Below are 17,146 nucleotides of genomic sequence, written 5' to 3' on the forward strand. Positions count from 1 at the left end.
GCTTACTGTGAGTTCCGTAAGGACAGAGGCTGCAGAATTTCTAGAGCCTTGCATGGGTGGGAGGATCCTTTTTCTCACTGGTTGAGTGATCTAGGAAGAACACCACAGGAGAGCATGTTTCAAACGGCAAATCTTAATGACAGGTGGTTGAAAAGACCCGGGAGAAGTGGGCAGAGGCTGCTGGAAGCTATAGCAGAGGAATAGGCTTGATGAAGAATGGTCAAGATGCTGCCCTGCCATCGAGTGGAAGGTAAGGGAAGGGCTCCTTATTTGGAACTGTGAGGTGACACATTCCAACTATCCTCTCAGCCTCATTCTCCTAACTTTCAATTAGGACAAACGGCTGACATCACAGGCCAGGAAAAACACCCATAGCAGCTTTCTCAGTGAACTTAGCACCTTTGCTCTATTTCTTACTGCTGAGTCTCTGAAGTCAGCTAAAAGTCTAGCCTCTGTTGCACAGCAGGGCGGAGGGACCTTGGTTTTCTCTTGTAAAACCAGGGGTTGGACAACTTTCGTGGTATTTGTTGTTCTAGGATAGTAAGGCAAAGGGGATTTAACCGTAACATCGTGAATATTGCCACAGATAATTCATAGAATCCTGTTTTGTGGGTGCTTATTTTTAATCGATCTACTCTCAGCTACTTCCCAGATGCTTATTATAGGTCTTTACAATAGGTCTGTAAGGACAACAGATAACACTTGAGGCTGGTCGCCTTTGCTCTCAAGCAGAACTTGTCCTTGGGACGTTGGGTGGGGTAGTGGGACAGCCGCAGCAAAGTAGCCATAATTGTTTCAGGCAAGTAAGAGCAGTGGGAAAGAAGCTGAAGCCTCCCGCGCCATGACTAGTACTGGCAGATTTGGTAGGCGTCTAGAGCGCCGCTTTTCACGGCTCTACTTGTGGCTCCCTTCGACTCCAGTTCAAAATCAGTGCTTCCAGCGTTCTCTTGAACTCTCCTTCTTTTATTCTCCTAAGTTTGAGAAGCCTAAAGGCGAAAAAGATAAAAAAGGACCCGGAAGTAAGAAGCAACCCTCAAGCACGTGATGGAAGGCTCACGGGTACTGTCACGTGACCCCCAACCCGCTAGTCTACTTTGCGGAGAGTTCAGCTGCTCTTAAAGGTACAGGCCTGGGGGCGGGGGCTTTGCTTTAGAGGGGCAGGGGGCGGGGTCAGACGGGTGGGGCGTGGGTGAACACGAGCTGGAGATCTGGGGGTCCTTCGATGCACAGTCGTGTATAGCAGACAGCGGAACCTGGGACTGACCGCGGGGCGTTGATCCTTCGCACCCACCTGTCCCAGACTTTAATCTGTTTTCTTGAAGCTAGCTCGGAACACACGCTGACTTTGGACCCTTTGGGGGACCCGAACTCAATGTTATGGGAAGTTCTGCGGGCTCGTGGAGGCGCCTTGAGGATTCTGAGAGTGAGTGCTCTCGTCGGTTGCCTTGGGAATGACCACCTCTGCCGAGGAGTTGGGATGGTGGCCCTGCCCCCTCAACACGATGCGGGATAGGCGGGGCCTTCTTGTACCCGAGTGAGTGGGGGTCATGCTTTCTCTACCTCCCAGGGGAGGAGACCGACTCAGAGCCCCAGGCCCCTCAGTTGGATAGTCGGAGTGTCCTTTGGAAGAATGCAGTGGGTTTCTGGTAAGTGGTCTGAGAGTTGTGCAAAAGTAAAGTGCCAGCTGGGCGTGGTGGCGCACGCCTTTGGGAGGCAGAGGCAGGCGGATTTCTGAGTTCGAGGTCAGCCTGGTCTACAGAGTGAGTTCCAGGACAGCCAGAGCTATACAGAGAAATCCTGTCTCGAAAAACAAACAAAGTAAAGTGCGATTGGAGCAAAGATGATGAGAGCCAAGTTGTGAAAAGCAGTTGAATACACAGATACTTAATCAACTGTGAACTTTTCAAGTTCCATTAAATTCCCACCTTCACCTATTGATCAGATCTTAGTATCTGTAGAGTTATTTATTAAATGTTTTCCTCCAGCCAACTGGATTGCAGTAACTTTGGTTTCTTTCTTTCTTTCTTTCTTTCTTTCTTTCTTTCTTTCTTTCTTTCTTTCTTTCTCTCTCTCTTTCTCTCTTTCTTTCTTTCTTTCTTCCTCCTCTTCCTCTTCCTCCTCCTCCCTCTCCGTCTATCCCTTCTCTTCCTCCTCCTCTTCCTCTTCTTTTTCTTCTTTTTTTGGAAAGGTCTTCAAACTCTACAAGCAGTAGGGGCTTACTTTGACATTTCTAATCCTGCTTTTGCCTTCCAGGTGCTGCAGTTATAGGCCTGCTGTAGCACCGTGCCCAGAGCACCCATTGTTTCTGTTTGCAGTGCAGGGTGTTAAAAGCAGGTCCTTCCCGGGCTCATGTCCTGTTGTACAAGTGAGCTCTGTCCCCAGCCAATTTGCTTTTGCCAAGTTCTGAGCACAGCTCTGGGAGATGAAAATAAGAACAATATGCCCTGCTATTATTTTGATTCCCTTGAGATCAGCAGTTGAAAATTTGTCTCCGTTTTGCACAGGAATACGCTAGATATTTGCATTGTACCACAGTGTGTTTCAGTTGATGAGAAATGCCCAGGGATCAGAATCTTAGTGTAAGCGTAGGAGAAATAGTGCTTAGGAGGAGGTCTTGGCACTTGGCCATGAGCTGGTCTAATCTCAAGGCCTGTTTTGATAGTGGAGAAGGAAAAAAAAAAGTGTTTGAAGAATGCAGATAAGGGAGAGCTCTTTAAGGACTGTAGGTGGACAGAAAGCCAGACAGTGAAGATGTGTCCTCATTCTAGGATCTTGGGTCTTTGCAACAATTTCTCATATGTGGTGATGCTGAGTGCTGCCCATGACATCCTCAAGCAGGAGCAGGCATCTGGAAACCAGAGCCATGTAAGTGAGCCCCTCTTCACCGCCACCATAGGTCAGTCCCCATGGAAATACTAGGGACCCACTCAGGGCCAGAGGACCCCTGAAAAACTCCTAGAGTAGCTCTGGGAGGGATCGTGGAGCTAAAGGTCTTAGTCTCCCACATCCTCATGGCAGGAGGGATCTTAAAGAGAGCAACGGGTACCAGGTTGGTGAGCTCACATAACTGGCTGGGTAAGAACTTATTTTGTGGTGTGTTTTGTCACTGTACCCTGTTGACATTTGAGGTCAGGTGACTGTTGTGAGTCTGTCCTGCATGTTGTAGACGTTTAGTAGCATCCCATGCCTCTTGTCAACCAAAAGTGACAGCCAAAAATGTCTCCAGATGTTACAAATGCTCCTGGCAGGTAACATTACCCAGGTGGAGAGCCTTTGGCGGCAGTGAGCTAGAGCACGCAGGCCCTAAGAGGCGCAGCCTCCACTTTGCAGGTTCACGAGGGAATTTGACCCAAGCTGAGATTTTCCAGAAACCCAGATTTCTATATGAATGCTCTTAAACATGGTGCATCCATCTTGGGGGGCTGTGTTTGGCCTCTGGCCCCAAGTTTGAGATGCCTATAAACACTCTCTTCGTTGTGGACATAGAAAAACCAAGGCCCCCAAGAAGCCTTGCCTACCCACAGCCGTTTGTGAAGTTAGGACCGAACTGGGCCTGGGCCTTGGTTAGCCTCCTGCCGCTTTGTCAGAAAGACTCTTCTCTCCCATAGGTGGAACCAGGCCCAACAGCCACACCCCACAACAGCTCATCTCGATTTGACTGCAACTCGATCTCCACAGCTGTGAGTGTCCATGTGGGGACCCCACGATCCATGCCTTTGCAATCTCGTTCCCCCACCCCCACCCCCACCCCCACCCCCATCCAGTTGGGACTGTTGGGATTGCAGTGATGAATATGTTCTGTGAATAGTACTTATTAGCTCGGGTTACCACCCCCACCCAGCTTTGTGAGTGAAACACTGTAAGTTTCCCTCTTTGGATGAGGAAACTGAAGCTCGGTGTGTAAATATGCCCTGACAGCCATTTGAGGAGCCCCAGAGCTGGGAATGAACAGAGATCTATCTAACTCCAGAGCCTAACTTGCAGCAGGTCTCACTGGCTGGCTCCCCGGCTGGGTTGGGAAGGGTCTAGGCTCTCACTGTGTTCTCCTGTCTCAGGCGGTACTCCTAGCAGACATCCTTCCCACCCTTGTCATCAAACTCCTGGCGCCTCTTGGCCTTCACTTGCTGCCTTACAGGTCTGGGTCGGGGTGGCAGGAGGGAGGCAGGGTGGGAGGAAGCAGGAGTCTGGGGAGTCTCGCATGGAGGTGGCCTTCTGAGTTCCTCCTCATCTCTTCTCAGCCCCCGGGTGCTCCTCAGTGGAGTTTGTTCTGCTGGGAGCTTTGTTCTGGTTGCCTTCTCTCAGTCAGTGGGGTTAAGCCTGTGTGGTGAGTACGAAGCTGGGAGAGGTTGATGGACTCAACAGAGTGATGTGCTGTAGTCTCCCCAGCATCCTCTGTGTGTGTGTGTGTATGTGTGTGTGTGTGTGTGTGTGTGTGCGTGCATGCATGCATGCATACACACACTTGGGAGATTGTGAATTTGAGATTAGTTGGGGCCACACAGTGAGTGGCCACAAGCCTACCCTAAGCTGCACAGCAAAACCCTATCTCAAAAAACAAAAACAAAAAACAAAAAAAACAAGGAGAGGGCCAGTCCAGGCTGATCTACATAGCAAGTTCCAGGCCAGCCTGGACTACATCCCCGAGACTTTGTCTCAAAGACAAACCTTCTAGAGCTTCCCTAACCAGAAGTGAGCTCTAGGAACAATTGGAGGGTGTCAATAGGAAGGAATGGGGAGACTGAGTATAGGTGGGGATGAGCAGGGTTGAATAATTGGGAATTATTAACTGAATGAAGATGGGGGTACAGTCTTGGAGAGGACATGTGGAGGAGGGTGTGGCTTTTCAGGTGAGACCCTAGCCTGTCTGTTCAGTGACAGATCTATTCTTAGCCCTGCTGAGCTGATGGAGTTGAGGCTGTAAACAAACCACTGGGGACTGTGGCTTTCAGTTAAAGGTCACTGTTTGCTGTTTGTCCTCCCAGGAGTGGTTTTGGCCAGCATCTCCTCAGGGCTAGGGGAGGTCACCTTCCTTTCACTGACTGCCTTCTACCCCAGGTAAGCGGCCTGGGCCAGGAGGACTGGGAGACGTGTGCCCCCTGCTGGTTTCCATCTTCCTCAGTGCTCCTGTCTTCTTTTCAGTGCTGTGATCTCATGGTGGTCTTCGGGTACCGGGGGTGCAGGGCTTCTTGGATCGCTGTCTTACCTGGGACTCACCCAGGCTGGCCTCTCCCCGCAGCACACCCTACTTTCTATGTTGGGGATCCCTGTTCTGCTGCTAGCCAGGTGAGTGTCCTTAGGCCCAAAGGATGAAAGATGGAAGGAGGAACTTGATGCTAATCCAATCTTCAGAGCTCTTCAGCCTTGTTGTGAAGGGGTGTGGATTCTGGACTCTCGACACCCCTCAGTTGGAATCTCAGAGTGGGGGTGTGTTAGCTGTGTGACTCTGGACAACTTCATTCCTGACCTTCAGTTGTCTCTGTCTCAGGCTGGTTCTGTCTCATCCGCACAGGTCGGCTCCTGAGACTGGGGCTGGGACTGAGTGCACCTCGGTTTATTTCTTCTGTGTGTATTTGTATATTTTAGAAAACATTATTAAGCCAGGTGTAGTAGTACATGCCTTTCATCCCAGCACTCTGGAGGCATCATGTTATAGCTTAGGGCTATTGTGGGGTATCCACCAGAAAGACGGCTCAGACATGGGTTTAAACCCAGTGGAAAGCCAATTAGTCACCTGGTAACTGCACACTGCATGTTCAGAATCCCAGTGTAGCCTGAGTCTTTCTCAGGGTGAGCTTTCAAGTACAAAACCATGGTCTGGGTTGACATACTTCAATCAACAAGAACAGTTAGCCAGAAGTAGAACTACAGAAGCCAAAACACAAGGCTAGTGCATTCAGAGACTGTCGCTGAACTATGGATTTTGATAGAGTAGGCCTTTGTTTTAGTTTTGGCAGGCGGTGCTGTCTACATGCTGAATTTTATAGTTTGAATGGCATTTCCATTGGAGTCAGTTGTCCCTAAGGTCCGGTGGCCTGTTACATGGCTATCTTGAAAAAAGGAGTCAGTATGTGTGTAATGCTGAACACCCACAGTCCTGCTCTTGGGAGGTGACAGAAAAGGATCACGTGTTTGAAGCCTACCTGGGATACACATGGAGACCCTGGCTCAGAAGCTAAATGAGATAATTGAATATGTGGCGAATGCCTCTAATCCAAGCACTCAGGAGGCAGGCGGATCTCTGTGAGTTTGAGGTCAGCCTGGTCTACATCTTGAGCTCCAGGCCAGCCAGAGCTACATAGTAAGACCCTGTCTCAAAAAAAAAAAAAAAAAAAGAAAAAAAGAAAGAAAGAAATCCCATGATCACACAGACCCTGGGTAAACTCAGTCACAACACGAAACAAAAAGACACTGAGTATGAGAAAGGGACCTGTGATGTGGGAAAGGTCACAGGGTGTGGGGACCCGAGTGGGTGGGGAGAGTCACCAGAGTGCAGTATCTACGTGAATAAACATGTCAAGAAACACATTTAGAAGAATCTCTGTGAAGTGGTGAATATATGAGAAGTAGTACTGAGAACAGGGAAACGGAGCAGGTGCTGTGACTGAGTCAAATGAGGTCCCTGGGTAGAAACAAGGAAGCTTTCCCAGCACAGGATACCATAGAGGCTGGGAGCGCCCCACGCAAGTGTGAAGGGCGGGAGGGGCGGGCCTGGAGGGGCAGGCCTGCAGGACCTCTGGGGCCTTTCCCGACAAGAGCCCCCTGACTCGCTTCTCCATTCCATCCCAGCTATTTCTTGTTGCTCACATCTCCTGAACCCCTGGACCCTGGAGGGGAAAACGAGGCAGAGACTGCTGCCCGGCAGCCTCTCATAGGCACCGAGACCCCAGAGTCAAAGCCAGGTAGGATGCAAAGGCCCTCCCATCCCAGGGCCACTTTCCGCCTTGGGGTTTTGGTCTCAACAGTGGACACAGTTGAGGGAAACGGGCTGCTAGGTGTACAGGTGTGGGTCAAAGCAGTCATGTATACTTACTAACTACTGACTGCATGCCAGACATTCCGACTGCTGGGAATGGTAGTGCTCGAGATGAAGGAATGAGCATTTTCACAGGACATAAAACCTCGGATGGGGCCCAGAGGGGTGGCGCACACCTTGAATCCCAACACTCGGGAGGCAGCCACAATCAGATCTCTATGATTTCAAGGCCAGTTGGGCTACATAGTAAGACCCTACACAGACCCAGAAAGTAACAGTTAAGGAAATGGGGTGGGGATGGTTAAGGGTGCCGCTATACAGAAGGTTCCAAGTGTGGGGTTTTTGTTGTTTTGTTTTTTCTTCAAGTTTTTGCTTATTGGTTTTTAAACATAGTCTCCCTGTATAGTCCTAGCTCGCCTAGAAATCACTGTGTACTCTCGAATGGCCTTAACCTCACAAATCCACCTGCCTCTGCCTCTCAAGTGCTAGGAGTAAACACATATGCCACCATACACCTGGCTAGGATTTATTTTTCTATTTATTGATGTGTGTGTGTATTTGTGAACTTATACCGCGGATGACCAGCAGAGGGCATCAGATGCCTTGGAGTTGCAGTTACAGGCAGTTGGGAGCTGGCCGACGTTGCCAGGATTCAAATGCGGACCCTCATGGTTGAGCAACCAGTGCTCTTTCTTTCTTTCTTGCTTGCTTGCTTGCTTGCTTGCTTGCTTGCTTTCTTGCTTTCTTGCTTTCTTGCTTTCTTGCTTTCTTGCTTTCTTGCTTTCTTGCTTTCTTGCTTTCTTTCTTTTAAAATTGTTTGTTTGTTTTGGTTTTTTGAGGCAGAACTTCTCTGTGTAGCGCTGGCTGTCCTGGAACTCACGCTATAGACCAGAACTCAGAAATTCTCCTGCCTCTGCTTTCCACGCGCTGGGATTCAGGGTGTGTGCCGCCACTTAACCCCAAGCCACCCCTCCAGCTCTGAGAAAGGCTCTACTTATTTACTTACTTTTGTAATTATTTGTTTGCTTGCTTGCTTGCTTGCTTGCTTTTCGAGGAAGGGTTTCTCTGTGTAGCCCTGGCTGTCCTGGAACTCACTGTATGTAATCCAGGCTGCCCTCAAACTTTCAGAGATCCACCTGCCTCAGCCTCCCAAGTGTGGATTAAAGGCATGCACCACCACTGCGCAACAATTTGTCTATTTTTATTTTATGTGCATTGGTGTTTTGCCTGTGTGCATGTCTATGGGAGGGTGTTGGATCCCCTGGAACTGGAGTTATAGACAGTTGTGAGCTGCCACGTGGGTGCTGGGAATTGAGGTCCGCTGGAAGAGCAGCCATTACTCTTAACCACTGAGCCATCTCTTGAGCCCCCAAGAGAACCCCCAACAACAAACCTTTTAATTTTGAGAATGGAGCTGTCTGGGCAAGAGCATGTGCACAAGTGTGAGGTCCGACTTTCTGAGGATTGAGCTCTGCTCATTCAGACTCGGCAGCGAGTGCCCTCGTCCACTGGGCATCTCTTCAGCCCAAAACGGCCTTTTGAAGGACATCTCTGGGCTGAAACTTGGCTGTCAAGGTGTCAGCTTTGCAAACGCCTAGGTGAACATGTTCTAGGCACAGGAAACAGCTCAGGGCGAGGCCTTATGTGAGAAAAGGAGCCTAGTTGTTCTAGAAATGAAAGGCTCAGCCAGAGTCTGGGATGGAGTCGGTAGATAAAAGCTGTACCCTGATCTACAGTCTTGCTCTTTAAAAAAAAAAAAAAGTTATATATGTATTTGTGTGTATATGCATATGTATACAGCGTGAAGTTTACCATTTTAGCGACGACTAAGTAGCGTTTAAATCCACACACTGCTGTGGTGGTTGGTTGCTTGCTGCATGCTGGCGCCTTAGCTAAGCGGTCAGCGTGCAACCTCCTCCCCTTCCCCCTGCTCTGTAGGTACCAGCTGGGACCTCTCCCTCCAGGAAAGGTGGACAGTGTTCAAGGTTTGAATGGTGGCTGCGGGTGCCCCGTGAAGATCCTCTGCCTCTTGCCTTCCACTTACATCTCCCGACTCTTCCAGGGTCTCTTGCGATACATCATCCCTCTGGTGCTGGTCTACTTTGCAGAATACTTTATCAACCAGGGACTTGTGAGTGAGGGGCGCTGGGGAGGGATGTGGGAGGAGAGATAGGGCTGAGTTTCCGCCATCTCCATCTATCTGGTCTTCGCTGCAGTTCGAGCTCCTGTTTTTCCGGAACACTTCCCTAAGCCATGCTCAGCAGTACCGATGGTGAGAGAAGTTGGCAGGTGGGCAGTAGGCTGGGAGGATCCCTGATGTTGGGGTCCTGGGGTTGACCCCCAAAAGTGCCCTGAGAGCCTCTTCCTCTTCTCTGCCCCAACCTTAGGTACCAGATGCTCTACCAGGCTGGCGTGTTTGCCTCGCGCTCTTCTCTCCAATGTTGCCGAATACGGTTCACCTGGGTCCTAGCCCTGCTCCAGGTACTGAGTGCCTGCCCTGTTTGTTCACACCCACCTCGGCCTCCTGAGTTCCTTACATTAGTATACTCCAGCATTCCTAAGTACAGCACTCAAGGCCAGCCGGGCTCCATATAAAATGTGCGGTGGCACCAGGAGGAGCCAGTCATACTTGTGGGTAAATTCCAGTTTCTGTTCTCAAGAGCTGTGTGACTCACAGCAGTCTCTGAACCTCTAACGAGCCTCAGGTTTCCTATCAGGAAGTCAGATGGGGTGGAGCAGGATTGTGCACCTCAGTGGCAGTGTTGGCCTAGCCTGTCTGAGGCTGTGGGTCCCATCCCTAGTACTGCAAAATTTAAAATAGTTAATAGCCGTGGGCAACACCTATTTCTCAGTGTTTGTATAGCAATGTTGAGAAAAAAAGGAAGAACAAGATATTGTTTTGATTTATTTGATTTTGTTCTTGTCTGCTTTATTTTTTTTTCTTTGTTTTTAAGATAGGATCTCACTGTGTAGTCCTGGGTGGCCTGGAATCCGATATGTAGACTAGGCTGGCCTGGAGCTCACAGATCTGTTTCATGAATGCTGGCGTTGAGGGCCTGTGCCTCGTGCCTGGCCGTCGTGCTTTGTCCTCATAGTCATTCTGACTGCACCTAGGCCTTGTTCATGCCGGGTCCTTGCTGATTGTTACTGAACTTCTTAAGCCCTCAAGCTTGCTTTCATTTACTTACTTATTTATTTTAAAGATTTGTTTGTTTATATATAAACAAACTGTAGCTGTGCTACAGAAGAGAGCATCAGATCCCATCACAAATGGTTATGAGCCACCATGTGGTTGCTGGCAATCGAACTCAGGACCTCTGGCAGAGCAGTCAGTGCTCTTAACCACTGAGCCATCGCTCTAGCCCTATTTATTTATTTTATACAAGTTAAATAAACATACTTATATTTATATTTATTTATTGGTGGGAGGGAGACACTTGCCAAGCCGTGTGTATGGAGGTCAAAAGACAGCGTGCAGGATTGGTTCCCTTCTTTGACGTGTGGGTTCTGGTGATCAAACTCAGGTCATACAGGCAAGTACCTGTAGCTGAGCCATCTCTTCAGCCCAAACAGGGTTTCTCTGTGTAGCCCTGGCTGTCATGGAACTCACTCTGTGGACCAGGCTGGCATCGAACTCAGAAATCCGTCTGCCTCTGTCTCCCAAGTGCTGGGTTTAAAGGCATGTGCCACCACCGCCCAGCTCAGCCTAAACTTTTTATTTGAAGGCAAAGTCTTCAAAGCTGGCCTTGAACCTACATCTGAGGCCCACATAAGCCTTGACCATTGTTTAATTTATATATACACAAACCTTTGTGAACCACCTGTGCCCCTGGTGCCCATGGAGGCCAGAGGGGGTATCAGATCCCTGGAACTGGAACTACAGATAGCTGTGGACCACCCTGTGGGTGCTGTGGAAGAGCAGCGAGTGTCTTTAACTACTGAGCCATCTTTCCAGTCCAAAAATGTGTACTCTTGACATGTGCAGCTAGATCATTCTGATGTGTTACTTGCTGTGGGTGTTTAGCAGTATCCCTAGCTGGTGAGACGGCAGGTAGGTCTCCAGACATTGTCAATAACCTGTTGATCTCAGTGCAGTAATTAGGGGAGAACAGGTGCTATTCAGGGGGTCCTTGAGTGCTGAGGATAGGACTCTGGTAGAGCATTTGCCTCTGAATCACAAGCTCCTGTGTTAGATCTGCAGTGTGTGTATGTGTGTGTATGTGTGATACACGTGGTAGGGGTGTCTAGGTGTTAGGATTCATGCCATTAAAAAAGAAACAAAAAAGGCAAGAAGGAGAGGAGGTGACTGATGACCACAGCAGGAATGACCCTGGTCCGACTGAGAGCTCACCAGTGATGGGAAGTTGAGGAACATTACAGGCTAAGAGTGACAGGGACAAGGCATGTGAGGATGAGGATGGGGTCATCGAGGGCCTACCAAGATGTCGGGGTCCCACAGGCCCAGCTGGGCCCTGGGATCCTACACAGCCCTCTGCTTCAGCGGCATCTCCTATAACCTGGCAGCTCTGAGACCTGCTGCCTCCCTGCCGTACTGTTGCCCAGTCTCACGCCTCCCTTCCCTCTGCCCACAGTGCCTCAATCTGGCCCTCCTGCTGGCAGATGTATGCTTGAGCTTCCTACCCAGCATCTACCTCATCTTCATCATCATTCTGTATGAAGGGCTCCTGGGTGGGGCCGCTTACGTGAATACCTTCCACAACATTGCTCTGGAGGTCTGTGCCAGTTGGACAAGGGCTGTGGGTGGCCTTAGGAGCCTTGTGGATGGAAGCCTAACCCTTGCTCTTTGCTCTCCCAGACCAGTGACAAGCACCGAGAGTTTGCCATGGAAGCTGCCTGTATCTCTGACACCTTGGGAATCTCCCTGTCGGGGGTCCTGGCCCTGCCTCTGCATGACTTCCTCTGTCACCTCCCTTGACAGGAGTTGCTCAGCACACACTGATCTGCAGGCACACGGGCAGACCACACATCTTCGAGCTCTGCCACAGCCCTTCCCTGCCCCACTGCAGCAAGGAGCCCCTGATGTTTCCCACTCCTGAGCTGGCCTCAGAGTTTTCTCCTACCCTCTGCCCTTCTAATAAATGCTTATTTTAACAGTTTCCTTTTTGTGCAGTCTCTGAAACTGAAAGTTTACATGAGCCCACTGTGAAATATATGTATTTATGAATGTATAAAGTATTTCAGACAAGGTATGGCACACACCAGTAATTCCAGCACTCAGCAGACTGGAGAATACAAGTTCACGTCTGACCTGGGATATATACGGTGAGACCCTGAGGACTAGGGCTATAGTTCAGTGGTAGAGTACTTGCCCAAGATGTCTTGGACTCTCAGTTTTATCCCTGGAAAACAATTCAAAAGCAGCTATGCTAATATAAGCCTGTAGTCCCAGGATTGGGGAGGTAGAGACAGGAGGATCCAGAGGTCATGGTCCTCAGCTACATAGAAAGTCGAGGTCAGCCTGGCCTACATAAGATCTTGTTTTACAATAATTACAGTGTATATTTCTGGCTTCTTTATAAAAAATCAAATGTCCATAGGTATGTAGATTTATATCTGGGTCTTCGATTCCATTGATCAACTTGTCTGTTTTTATGCCGATACTGTGTGGGTTTTATCACTATAACTCTGTAGTAGTGCTTGAAATAAGGACGGTGACTCCTCCAGGAGCTCTGTTACTGTACAGAGGTGTTTTAGCAATCCTGCGTTTCTTGTTGTTTTTTTTTCATATGAAATTGAGTATTGTTCTTTCAAAGTCTATAAAGAATTGTGTTGGAATTTTGATGGGAATCTGATTTCTTTCTTCAATGTCTGAAAGTTTTTATCATATAAGTCTTTGACTTGCTTGGTTAGATTGACCCTACAATATTCATAGAAGACAAAGTGGGTAGTAGCCCTGAACGAATGTCACAGGAGACAACTTCCTGAACAGAACACCAATAGTTCAGGCACTAAAATTGACAATAAACAGGATCTCATGAAACTGAAAAGCTTTTGTGAGGCAAATGATATTGTCATCTGGCAGCCTACAGAATAGGAAAAGATTTCTACCAACTCAATATCTGATAGAAGGCTAATATCCGTAATATATAAAGAACTCAAAGCCGGGCGGTGGTGGCGCACGCCTTTAATCCTAGCACTTGAGAGGCAGAAAAAGAAAACAAAGAACAAAAAACAGAGAGAGAGAGAGAACTCAAGAAGCTAGACATCAATAAGCCAAATAGCCCAAATAAAAAAATGGGGTACAGAGCTAAACAGACTTCTCAACAGGAATCTCAAATGGCTGAGAAACACTTAGGACTCCATCATCCTTATCCAGCAGGGAAATGCAAATCAAAACCACTCTGAGATTCCATCTTTAACACCTGTCAGAATGGCTAAGATCGACACACACGTGACAGCTCATGCTGGCAAGGACGTGGAGCAAGGGGAGCACTCCTCCGTTGTTGGTGAGAATGCAAACTTGTATAGCCACTTTGGAAATCATTACGGTGGTTTTTCAGAAAATTGGAACCTCCAGACCTAGCTATACCACTTCTGGGGATATACCCAAAGGATGTCCCATCCTACCACAGGGACACTTGCTCAATTATGTTCACAGCAGCTTTATTCATAATAACCAGAAACTGGAAACAACCTCGATGTCCCTTAACTAAGGAATGGATAAGAAAAATGTACATTTACATAATGTTTTACTCAGCTGTTAAAAAATAAGATCATGAAATTTTGCAGGCAAATAAATGGAACTAGAAAAAAAAAATCAGCCGGGCGTGGTGGCGCATGCCTTTAATCCCAGCACTCGGGAGGCAGAGGCAGGCGGATTTCTGAGTTCGAGGCCAGCCTGGTCTACAAAGTGAGTGCCAGGACAGCCAGGGCTACACAGAGAAACCCTGTCTCGAAAAACCAAAAAAAAAAAAAAAAAATCATCCTGAGTGAAGTAACCCAGGCCCAGAAAGATAAACATGATATGTACTCATAAGTGGATATTAGCTCTAAAGAATAATCATGCTACAATCCACAGACTCATAGAGGCCAAGTAACAAGGAGGGCTCAAGCGGAGATGCATGGCTCTCTCTGGGAAGAAGAGATTTTGAGGGTGGACTGGGAGCAGGTAGGGATGGGAACAAGAGGGATCGGGTGGGGGCAGGATGGAGGGAGAGAGTACTGGGAGAGATAACTGGAATGGGGAGCGTTTTAGGGGTGAAGTAGAAACCTAGTGCAATGGAAACTCCCAGAAATCTATGAGGGTGACCCTAGTGAAGACTCCTAGTAATAGGAGATACAGAGTCTGAACCAGCCATCCTCTGTAACCAGGCAAGACCTCAGGGGGAAGGAATGGGACACCAACCCAGCCACAAAACCTTCAACCTACAATTCGTCCTGTGTTATAAATGCTATTAATGAACTCTATTAGTTCTTAATATGCCCGGCCTGTCCCCCAGTAATCAACGCAGTGTCTTATCGATTTATTTAATCAGTTTTAGCACAATTACCGGGTGACTATTCCTAAACTTTTTTCTTCACTAGACTGGCTATTTTCCAGATGCACTCACCAAGTACTTGCTGTTTGAGTCTCCCTGGTTTTATTTTTGCTCCATTAATCTGTCTCAGGGGACACTTCTCTAAGCCACGTGCTCCTGGTCCATCTGGTCTAATGAAGACCTCCTACTCTGTCTTCTTTCTTCTTCTCTTTCCTTCCTTCTCCCTCTTATGGCCCCTACCTGGGACCCCTGCATGGTAACGGAATGCCCCCCCACCCCCATCTCTATGCTTCCTGGGGGCTGGCTGTAGCCACTTTAATTTAACCAGTCAGAAAAGATTGGTGAGCAAAATTCATACAACATCATTGGGTGTGAGAATGTGCTCATCAGACTGCCACCTGTGGGCCAAGATTTAGCATTTGAATACATAGCAGCACCAGACCAACCCCCAACAGTCTGGCCAGCAATATGTGCTGGGGTAAAGGTGGCACAGAACTCACAGAAGTGACCAACCAATTCCTGGTCCAACCTGAGACCCATGCCATGAGAGGAGCCCCAAAGGCTTGGAACCAGACGCTGGAAAGCCAGAGACCTATGACAGAACCAAACATAATTGGAAGAAAAATAAAATGTCAATGAAACGATTCCTAATGATTTTCTGCTATACTTGTAGACCGGAGCTTAGCATAATCGTCATCTGAGAGGCTTCATCCAGCAACTGATAGGAGCAGATGCAGAGACCTACGGCCAAACATTAGGAGATGCTCAAGGAATCCTACAAAAGAAAGGGTGGAAGGATTGTAGGAGCCAAAGGGTCAAGGGTACCACAAGAAAACAGCCCACAGAATCAACTAAGCAGGGCTCATAGGGGCTCACAGTACTGGCTATTCCCCATGTGTGTGTGTGTGGGGGGGTGGTGGTGGTGGTTTGGTTTTGTCTTGGTATGGCCATTCTAGTGAGTGTGGCATCTCCTTTTGGTTTTGATTTGCATTTCCTCTATTAGTAAAGATATCGGACATTTAAAACTGTTGTTGTGTGTAGAGTTCACAACATAATCACATGTGTGAAGGATTTAGAGGTGTGGCCTTGTCAGGCTTGATAGTGCATGCCTTTAACCCCAGCACTCCAAGAGGGAGAAGCTGGAGGTTTTCAGAGTTCAAAGCTAACCTGGTTATGGGGCAAGTTCCACTAGGACAGCTGAGGTTATAAAGAGAAACCCTGTCTTGGAAAAAAGAAAACAGAAAAACGTAGGTGTGGCCTTGGAGGAGGTGTATGTCTGGATCCCACACTCTTCCCAGTTCTCTCTGTGTGTCTCTCCCCCTCTGCCTCTTTCTGTGTCATCTCTCAGCTTCTGCTCTGGTGCCATGGCTGCTGCCATGCTCCCTGCCTGGTTGATCATGGACTGGCTCTCTGAAACTGTAATCCCCAGTGAAGACTTTCTTCTATACGTTGCTTTGCTTTTGCATGGTTTCTTCATAGCAACAAAAAACCGACCTAATCCTGGAAGCTGAGCTCTGGCAGGCAACATGTGTACACAAGAGACTGGCACTGGGGCCACGCTGAGGTAGGCACACAGACCTGCATACACTGCCAGCAGGCTAGCAGGCTAAGGTGAAGCCTCAGGCCTCTGACCTCAAGGCCGTCTTTATATAAAACCCACCCAACAGTGCCATCTTGCTAGAATTATACTTCACTGTTTATTTTTGGGCACCCCAGACATCAGTTGGTGAAATGCTTGCCTAGTATGGATCTAGACCCTGGGTTCCATCCCCAGTACTACAAAAATCTAGGCCTTACATGTTGCAAAGGCCACTAGGAATTGGGGGAGGTGGGGAGGTGGTGGGGTAGTAGTCAGGGGAGGTGGTCAGCGGACAGCTATCAGGAGTTGTTTTTTTCTATTCTGTGGCCATCAGGAACTAACTCAAGTTCTTATGCTTGGTGACAAATGCTTTTGCATCTGAACCACCTCGTGGGTCCTGTGGCTAGTATATGCTCATTCTGCACAAGGTACTGTCCCACACACATCACATGTTGTCATTTTATGTTCCTAATATCAAATGAACAAGTGCTATTATTCCCCTTTGTTTGTAGCACAGGGAGAAGAGCAGAGAGAGGTTAGAAGTTAGAAAGTTTGCCTAAGAAAACGGTAAAGCCAGGATTCCAACACTCAAGATCCATGAAGTTTGCTTAAACCTGCGAAACCATGCTCCCTTCTGCAGCACATATATTAAAATTGGAAAGATACAGGTAAGATTAGTATGGCCCCTGCACAAAGATGTCACACAAATTTGTAAAGCGTTCCACATTTTTAAAACCCTTTTCTAAAACAAAACAAAATGACAACAACGACACCCCTCCAAAACCTAGCAGCCATCGGCATCACGCTGACACCGGCCCTTAGATTCTTACTCTGAAGTTAAGGTGGGCGGCCAGAATACTTTTTGTTTTTTTGTTTTTCTTGAGACAGTTTTTCTTGGCTGTCCTGGAACTCGCTCAGGAGACCAGGCTGGCCTCGAACTCAGAGATCCACTTGCTTCTGCCTCCTGAGTGCTGGGATTAAAGGTGTTGAACCACCTCCGCAGGCTTCAGAGCTTTTTTTTTTTTTTTTTTTTTTTTTTTTTGGTCCAGTCTGGCCTTGAACCCATGATCCTCCTGCTTCACCCTTTCTAGTGTA

At 48.2% G+C, this 17,146-nt stretch overlaps 1 protein-coding gene and 1 non-coding gene across 3 annotated transcripts; both read left to right on the top strand.

Annotated features, from left to right (window-relative positions):
* Nucleotides 1–125: 125 nt before the first annotated feature.
* Cln3 (CLN3 lysosomal/endosomal transmembrane protein, battenin) lies at nucleotides 126–12,090 on the top strand. Of its 2 annotated transcripts, none has more exons than XM_021167921.3 (17): nucleotides 126–250; nucleotides 977–1,121; nucleotides 1,323–1,423; nucleotides 1,568–1,646; nucleotides 2,769–2,865; nucleotides 3,609–3,680; nucleotides 4,056–4,135; nucleotides 4,239–4,324; nucleotides 4,983–5,055; nucleotides 5,140–5,283; nucleotides 6,787–6,899; nucleotides 8,912–8,958; nucleotides 9,036–9,104; nucleotides 9,190–9,245; nucleotides 9,361–9,454; nucleotides 11,566–11,706; nucleotides 11,790–12,090. In XM_021167921.3, the coding sequence occupies exons 3-17, from the start codon at nucleotides 1,378–1,380 to the stop codon at nucleotides 11,907–11,909; spliced, it is 1,317 nt and encodes a 438-aa protein (XP_021023580.1). In that variant the 5' UTR covers nucleotides 126–250; nucleotides 977–1,121; nucleotides 1,323–1,377; the 3' UTR covers nucleotides 11,910–12,090. The 2 variants fall into 2 exon arrangements, with proteins under 2 accessions (XP_021023580.1, XP_029335861.1); XM_029480001.2 differs by having other exon boundaries at nucleotides 1,327–1,423.
* A 4,585-nt stretch (nucleotides 12,091–16,675) lies between these two features.
* On the top strand, nucleotides 16,676–16,782 carry LOC115031701 (U6 spliceosomal RNA). Its single transcript, XR_003837361.1, has one exon. It is a non-coding gene; the product is annotated as a U6 spliceosomal RNA (small nuclear RNA).
* Nucleotides 16,783–17,146: the final 364 nt, after the last annotated feature.

Source organism: Mus caroli, unplaced genomic scaffold, assembly GCF_978045245.1.
Source record: "Mus caroli unplaced genomic scaffold, Mus_caroli_1 scaffold_8, whole genome shotgun sequence".
NCBI lineage: Eukaryota > Metazoa > Chordata > Mammalia > Rodentia > Muridae > Mus > Mus caroli.

Excerpts from the sequence above, each read along its gene's own strand:
- Cln3 (XM_021167921.3), top strand. The coding sequence starts at position 1,378 with ATGGGAAGTTCTGCGGGCTCGTGGAGGCGCCTTGAGGATTCTGAGA. Across the intron at positions 3,681-4,055 it reads GCAACTCGATCTCCACAGCT|GCGGTACTCCTAGCAGACAT; the intron begins GTGAGTGTCCAT and ends CTCCTGTCTCAG. Across the intron at positions 4,136-4,238 it reads CTTCACTTGCTGCCTTACAG|CCCCCGGGTGCTCCTCAGTG; the intron begins GTCTGGGTCGGG and ends ATCTCTTCTCAG.